At 33.9% G+C, this 8984-nt stretch overlaps 1 protein-coding gene across 1 annotated transcript in view; it reads right to left on the reverse strand.

The window, feature by feature from the left end:
• The window catches only part of LOC108742132 (endocuticle structural glycoprotein ABD-4-like), a 9486-nt gene extending 6894 nt beyond the window's left edge, over positions 1-2592 (reverse strand). The window contains exon 1 of the mRNA XM_018477189.1: positions 2383-2592. Within this exon, the coding sequence (XP_018332691.1) occupies positions 2383-2403 (21 nt within the window). The 5' untranslated portion in view covers positions 2404-2592. The remainder of the gene's footprint in view (positions 1-2382) is intronic.
• Between the last annotated feature and the right edge of the window lie 6392 nt (positions 2593-8984).

Genomic DNA, 8984 nt, shown 5'->3' on the forward strand with positions numbered 1-8984 from the left:
CGCGCCAGCCTGCAATGTTTTATTCTCACCGCTAACTACGTCCCGTCGTCAGGAATTACTGATCACTTTAGAAAGGTCTTTTAGCAATAACAAAAAAATTACCACTTTTTTAAAAACGATACTACAAAATATAAAGATTTCTCTATCAAATGCCCCCAAATTCATTATTTAATAGTTAAAAGAAAAAGTGTTAACTCGATTCCTACTGGTCGTAGGAGATTCGGTTTGCTCTTTTAATGTTTGTTTCGAAGTCACCCTTTCATATTCCTCGGTTAAAAATTCGTACGTTACGTAGGAGTCGCTCCAGCTCTAATTGTTTATAATGAAAAATGACCCCCTTATTTACAGCAATAAATAAGGGGATAAAAATGAATTTTTTGATATGCCTCTAACTCCACCTTTGCAAAGAGATTGAACCTACGTGCAACTGAAAATGTTTGCTCAAAAAAAAGTTACGCCAATAACTATTCATGTCTGTTGGGATAAACAATTAACAATATCTCACTAACAAATTAACCGATTTACGCACACAGAAACTAGTTCGATTCCAAATTTAAAAACCTTCATTTCAATGTGATAAAATCACTAAAAACGTCGTTTTTGCAATAAACAATCAATATACAAGAAATGACAATTTTTGATGATTTTTTGGGATTTGTGTAATAACCAATTGACACAATTGATCGTACCGAGGCTCAAATTGAAGGTTTTTAATTTCTTAATTTCTAAATCTAAAAACCTGGTTTTTGGCAACTTTGGACCTCCCCCATTCGTTAACGCACACTTTTTCGAAGTTTAAAAATATACAGGGATGTTCAACTTTTCCCCGTCTACAACATGAAACAACTCCCGTCCGGTTACAAATTTATGTCGGGAAAATTCTCTACCGACTGGACTACTAGTCTAATTAGTAAGTTGAAAGAAGAAGTAAATACGACAGTTTTATTGCGATGTCAATTTTGAACGCTCCAACTATAGACACTTTGAACAGATAACCTTCTGGCCACAGAAACTGCATAAAAGTGCATCAGTTTTGTGTTTTCCTTCACTCTTTGATCAAAAAAAAAATAAGCACATTCTAAAATTGCATTTGGTTTATTTATTTATAAACTATGAGAGGTGACAACAGCAACAATTTTTCCCTCATTAATTTGTGATGGCGTGTAGTGGGTAAAAAATTCAAAAATGAATTTTTAGATTAATATATTAATTTTGTTTTCAAGACTATTTCATAGTCAATTTTAAAGTGGATTTATAGTCAAGGTAAGGTACATATGTTCGAATCAAGTCCCTTGAGGTCTTATTATTGCTCAGAGAAGCTTTGCCTAGAAATTAGATGTATTGCAAAAACAATTCCACCAGCAAATGTTCGAAAACTGTCCCACATTTTAAAAATTTTTTTGATTCTCGTGATTTTTATCAGTAAGTATTTAGCCCAACAACATGTAGTGTGATCAGTTTTTGTTTGGATACTATTTACCGGGTACCCTGTTTATTTATTAGTAGACACTACTGCTGATCAGCATGGAGTAATACTTTCAACAAGAACAAGTACCTAGATACTGTACCTACTGAAAATATTTGACGTAGTTGGGACAATCAAAATTGACAAAGTGCGCATTAAATTTTCCATGAGAATTGACGTATCTTCAATTTCAATTTCCACTTGGGCCATTTGCTGCGTTTTGAACACGCTCTTGTTAAGTCAGGAAAAGTCAGAAAAAACGAAGAGATAACCTAATAATAGTAAGCGGTGCAGCAGTTAGACGTTGCTTAGGTATGCAAAAATCAGTGTCGGCGTTATAACTAGGGTTGCCACCCGTTCTTTATTATAAAGTATTGTACTCTATTTCGACTGTACGTACGTTATACTTTACAAGACACATAAAGTACGCAAAAATACTTTATTTAAGGCCAACATTGTAATTTTTTAAGCGATTATTCGAAATTTAGAGTACTTTTATATCAATAATATTGCACAGAAAAATGATAAGACATATTTACGGAACAACTTGACTTCCCGAATCTGTTCAAAGTAGTATCACTTTTGCTGTCCGTTCCGGTCACTTCAGCATTTACAGAAAGAGTATTCTCTGTTATGAACGCAAAGTGGCAGGACAACAGGAATAAAGCTTCATTAAAACTAATTAAAAATGAACTTTTAGTTTACTTAAATCTTTGTTTGCCATGTTTANTAATTTTTCAGCCGTTTATCTTTTTATCGTTAGTATTTACACACCCTCTACCTATAAAAAATTGAAAAATATATCTACGAAACGTTATTAAGATAAATACAATCTAAATCCGTTTCTCTATTTTATAACCCAATTAAAATTTTTGTCTAATTACAAATACAACTTTCAGCTGTTCTTATTGACTTACCAGTATCACGTTGAAGTTCATTGTTAGTAGGTAATAGTAGATGTTTGAGATCTTGTTTTAATGTCAGTGATGTGTTGACTGCGATGCCCCAATGAGCATCACATGGTATTTATATATTTAATGACAACGAATATACTCAACAGATAACCCCCTACTATTAAAAAAATCCGAATAATTTTACGACGAAATTTTTTATCGCATCATCATCATCTCCACCATCGTCAGAATGTTTCGTAACACTGCACCTAACAAAAGAATTCGTGGACAAGGGCAAAGGCGATTCCGGTAGCATCAACAAGTGTGTATCATGAAGGTAATCCAAATACAAATCCCATCTGCAGAGCAGCAGAACACCTACCTACGGAACACAGACAGATGTAACTTTGCGAATCAGACAGTTACATTTGCCATTCTAAAAATAGATTGCTTAAGAAGGTGTACACATCAATAAGTATGTGCATGCGATATTCCGTGAATAATTTAATTTATTAGAGTTACACATTTCAATAAGACATTAACGTTAACCTTTACGATCTCGGAAGCTGAAAAAGATAAAATCAAATAATAATAATAAAACTAAATTTATACGTCTGTGGCATCCCCAGTTTAACGAAGAAGATGAGTGTTTGTTGATATTTTTAGTTTTGTGTTAATTTGAAGTACATCGTATGACCGTCTAGCAATTCCATTCAAACAAGAACCACAGAAACCCTTCCTGTAATATCAATTTACAAGCTCTGCATATATTTTAAAATTATTATTCAGTTAGTTCAGGATGAATGTTATCTATTTTCCTTTTTTGAATGTTTTTCTTAAAATGACCGTATTATCAATCAAACATACCTTAACTCTAGGGGGTGACGTTCTAGAATTATTTCGGGTGCAATCACTAGTAAATTCGAAAACCAACTAAGATTTTAGTTTTGAATAATTCACCTATTTTCTAGATAGTATAGCAATTTATTTTTCCCACAAAACATAATTTTTATTTTACGATAAATGGATAAATTTCTTGTAGAAGCTATGTATTTATCTACTAAGAGCGTTTGCTAATCTTTTAAATAGGCCTTGTAATGGCCTTAATAAACGTAAATGTCGTTAAATTTAGGCGTAAAATCGACCACATAAAACTAATTTCTCTATTCCTCGAGAACAGTATTATTTTTCTGGATAAAAGTGATTGGTACCTAAGGCGTGAAATCGACTACATGAAACTAACTTTTCTATCCTTTGGGAGCAGTATCACTTTTCTGGATGAAAAATACCCCATGTTCCTTGACAATGTATGTACAAAGTTTTATGATGATCGGTTGAGTAATAAATAAACAAACAAACAAGCAAACTCACATTTGCATTTGTAATATTTGTTAGGATTTCAATTAAATTTGAAGCAAAAAAGACTTTATTGCGTTTATTTTTAATGTCAGTTAATGCTGGTGCGCGGATAATCCTACAATCCACTGATTTGGTAGTGGAAAGGGTTTGCGAGAGAGGAAGATCCTCTTCAGTCTGATCTAGGAACAGTGTGAATGGATGAGTGATCGTGGTTGAGAAAGAACCTTGGGAATATTCATGATGAAGTTCTGCGTATATCTACTGATACACTAAAAAAAGTGTCTTGTCAGTATTTGGAATATTTGAAAACCAAAACATCTGAAGGCACTGTAGTGTGTAGACTGCATCGCGTAAAAGCACAACAGTGTAGGGGTGTAAAAACTGTACATAAAAAGTACCCTAGCTAACGAAGCGTCAATATTTAAAACACTCGCTAGGTTGGCAGCCGCTTATCTTGTAGTCCGTCGTTATCGCAAACGTCAAGTGACGAAACACACATACCTACTCGTGACCTTCGCAACAGCTGGTACGCAAACAGGTCAGTTGCACGTGATGACGATTAGTATAGTCTGCAATCCGCAGTTACCTTGTGATTAGCAAAAGTTACCTACTGCTATTACCACAAAATACAAAACTAAGTTTATCTTTAAAATATCAAGCAAAAAACAATTTTCGCACGCATTTTTCGAATATATGGCCACATATGTACAGTACAATGGCAATGAATTAGCGGCATCACACAGTAGTCGCCAAGGGGGTGAAAGCCATCAAAGACGACAAGTCGGTACTGACGAAATCGTTTCACAATTGATACAAAACAATCCCGAATCATTGCAAGGCAAACAGGGATTCCGCGTGATAAGTACGGAGGATTTTAAGGAAAAATTCCTCATATTCGTACCATTATCGAATTACGTCATACCTCCCTTATTTTTACTACTTATATCTTTACTGTCGCCATATGAAATATTCGAAAGTGCATTCCTCCCCTGTCCAGTGTTCGCGTACGGAACGGAGCGACGCCCGTGTAGACTAGGTGATCCAGCAGTTGGGGCTTTCGATACGGTCATTACCCTAGTGCTAGTGCATGTCACTGGGTGGTGCGATATGGTTCATTCTATTTCTTTTTTATGTACCTTCTTCTCCCTTAACTTTTCCGGAGCATTGATCAGACATAGTGTATACGCGCGATAAAAGCTGTACTTCTATTTACTTTTTTTAGACAGTGTATACATGATGAAAATTTATTATGTCTTTATTTAAACAACGTTTTCGATTACGTATTTAAATAATATCATTGTGCAGTGCTGCCATTACTGCGTCACGTTCTCGCTAACTGACAACTTCTGTCGCCTGTGTATACTTCCGTTGCATGTTGCGCGCGCACATCTACTGTTTACTAAAGCTTTACTCTCAACGCGCCAAAAAAAGTTTAACTTCAATACAACAGAGATTCCCTAGGGCCAAGAGATTGACCCCGAACTATAAAATCCAAGTTATCGAAAAAAAAAAAATTGTGAGAACATGAAATGTAACTAGGGGTCCACGGGAATGGGCCACATTTAAGCAAATTGCAACAGAATGTTTGGTTTTCCATAAATGAAATAATTCACATAACACAGATAGTACCTACCTGTATGCACTTACATAATTCTTTATTGTAATAGACATTATTGTAAATTACATACGAAGTAAACATTTTTAAAGCATAAATCAACAACAACAAAGGCGAAGTCGTTTATCCAAAGACAAAAAAAATTGGCACTTGGTCTACAAGACAAAATAGTCGGAGGACCATTGCGTCTAAATCCATACATTTACGAGAAAATTTGCTGTTCAACGTTACTAAGTGTGGCAAAAAGCAAATCAATTTTACAAGAACGGAATTAAAACGTCTTAATAGAAAATGCCAACACCACAGCTATTATTCCCTGAACTGTATTACAGACCAACTTATGCAAGAAAGGTCACAATAGTCTATTTTATTTGCCTGTAATTACTTACTTAATAGATGTAGTTTTGTATTTAATACTTGAATACTTGTATGGAATTTATTCACAGAAGATTAGAGAAGTAATTAAAACATATTACGAAGATATTTTTACTATAGGTACTGATCTTTTTTTAAAGTAAGTTTTCGACAAGGTCGTAATATTTATAATGCAAGAATATGACAGTGACATTTACAAATTAATTCATTAACCGACCAATCTGTCTCCATTGCAAAACGAAACTGGTACTTACTCTATTTTATCTATCATAAGATTAGCACCATAAAAGCATTGTTAGTGGCGCAAATAAGAATTAGGGACTACAGATTAAAATTGTAACCTTTATGCTCAAAGAAGTTATAGTTACTTCTATTTAAATAAAATATGTAACTGTGCGGTCTGTACCTATATGTTTAATTAGCCGGTTTAAATCAATATAATAATCATTTAAACATTGCCTTTAGTTACACACTAAAGTTTGACTCTCAACGCTCCAAAACAATCATAACCAAAAAATCAATACAGGTAATACATTCTGAAATATGAAACAAGCTTGCAACAGGCGATATAGCACTATAAAACAAAAAAATTAAGTAAATTTTTGGTGGTCCGAAAGTTTTCCATTTTCGAGAAAGACGTATTTGAAAATACAGATAAAGGTTAGTCCGGTCCTGGTAGGATTACGCAGGGAAATGCGGTAGTTCGACGCCGCATTCAATCAGCTGGTAATTAGCAGCATTCGTGTTGGATTTCTTCTTCATTAGCATCCCATTTGCACTTGGTCTAGGATTGTTCCTTCTCCTTCTGTAAGAACACCGACGGAATCCAGTAGCTTCCAGAAGCTTCACGAACAGCTGTATTTGATTTCGAGTTGAATGTTATCAGCTATAAAATGAATTATTTATGCACTGAAATGATAGGTATTGTAGCGACCGCGAGCGTGATTGTGTGCGATCGGGCATACGTGTGTGTGAGCGGCTTATCGATTCGCCGACTAGCCGCGGGCGCTTTTCTTCATGTGCGCCGTATCTGTAGACGTGTGTGTCGTACCTGCGTTTCGGGAAAGCAATTAAACCGTTCAAAGAAAACGAGACTTCTCTGGACTGCTGTAGAACGTTCCCGAAAGGAGGCAAGGGAGTATAAAAAGGAAGAGACGATTGCCGACGGAGAGTAGAAATAAATTGACCGTTGTAGAAGTGAAGAGTAGAAATAAATTGACCGTAGTAGAAGTGAGGAGTAGAAATAAATTGACCGTTGCAGAGGTGAATCAAGAGATAAATTGAAAGTAATAGAAGTTAAATAAATAGGACAGTGAATAGTAACAGTACTGTAAATAAATAGAATAATTACCGAAGCAATAATAATTTAATAGTGTTTTTAAGTTTAATAGTAATTAGTGTAAATAAATAGTTTTCTTCTTAAAATTTAATTTGTTAAACCCACGAACATTACAATATATTAAAGTTTGTACGAAACGCTCGAGTTTTTTTGTAAATCCTGAAATACAAATAGGTGAATCATTTTATGGGTCGGTACACATGCTAAAGTATTTTAGCAAACGTTACAAGATCGTAATTAGACACATTTAGCGATTAGTGGCAGATGTTTGCTTAAAATGGTAATCTACAAATGTCATGGATAATCGACTGAAGTAGACAATAAATTTTACTTAATGTTTATTAAGCACGCTTCCAGTGAGTTATGGAACGGTTTTATAAATGATGTTAACAGCTATTTAATCCAGGATTTATCAGAATGAATTCAACAAATGTAAGGAATGCCTGTTAATAGTAAGTAAGCATATATATATTAGGATGTTTCAAAATTTCTTTTCTTTTTTTCGTTCAAGTTTAAAAGTTACGAGTACAAATCAGAAAAGCTGTAGTCCAAGGAAAGGAGGGCCTAATAATAATGATATTTACCTTTTGCTGACTTATTAGGTCATTAGAATGTAACAACTGAACATGGAGAAACTTTTATCAAAGGGTGGCATCATCTTTTGAAAAATACGACGTGTTTTATACTATATAGGGAATTTATACAGGTGCCTTCACTGAAGTATTTAATGGAAAACGTAATTTCTAATTCTCTTTTTGCAGTTTATTGGAGTTTACTCCTTAAGAATCGTTTCATATATAGCGCACATTAACAAAAAGTGAAGGGTCATATTTCCTCTGCGCAATATACTCGCGCATCTCCTTGCTCCTCAGTCCCAAATGCACATTTACTTTCTCTTTCTTTCTCACCATAGCATTCAGTATACATGTTAAATATCAAACGTCAATTTGTGGAGTGTGAATGATTTAAAGTTTTATTTTTATTATTTATATCTATTGATATTTGTACTTACACATAAAGTGAAGTGAATAAAGTTAATAAAATATTGTAAGATATGGAAGAAATATATTGAAGTGATGCTAAAAAAAAATCCGATGAACACGTACATTATTAAGTAGGTTACATAATTCATGTTTACATATTCAGGGTTGTAATCGCAACGTGCGTGGGTATATTATACGCAAAAGAAAGATGCAAAAGTTTCAATTAATATATTTATCAAATTAATTTGAATAAATATATGAATAAATAAATTCATTTATTCCTTTGCCTATTATAGATATTTTAAGATAATCGTTTTTAAGGAGTAAACTCCAGTCACGCGGAGCTGACACACACAATTGTTTCTTTCCTTCTATCAGTAAATAAATATGTTGTTAAATAGTCAATTTTTAGAAAAGTAAAATAATATTGATAAAACTTTTAGTAATGTGGACAGTGCCACGATGAGCGTATTGCATTTGTCTCAGCGTTACAGAAGTAGTCGTAAATACTGCTACGCGTTTGATCGCATAACTTCTATTTGCATGTTTAAATATGGCAATATGATCCTTTTCTCTGAAAGTAACTTGCAAGAAGCAACGTTGGCCGAGTAGTACGGATGGATCATAAGGTTAGGGTAAGGAAGACAAAACTCGCGAATTGAGTGTTGTCGTTACCAAGTATTTCTTTTTAATTGTATACATTATTCAATAGCTTTCTAATTTTGCCTTTTTCAAAAATATCCTCGTTTCATTAATTTTAGTGGTCTATAAGCTATCAAATGAATAAAGTAATAGCCTATTAGGGAAATCAAATTATATCGGTTTGTCTTTTGAATGACGCGGAAAAATCCTGATCTCCATTTAGACGCGCGAATGAATAATCGGAAGTGGTAACTAATTTAACCAATTGCGTAACAATAATTACGGCTTTTTCTGTAATGCTGAAGTAAATACA

The sequence above is a fragment of the Agrilus planipennis genome, unplaced genomic scaffold, assembly GCF_000699045.2.
Source record: "Agrilus planipennis isolate EAB-ADULT unplaced genomic scaffold, Apla_2.0 scaffold306, whole genome shotgun sequence".
Taxonomy (NCBI): Eukaryota; Metazoa; Arthropoda; class Insecta; order Coleoptera; family Buprestidae; genus Agrilus; species Agrilus planipennis.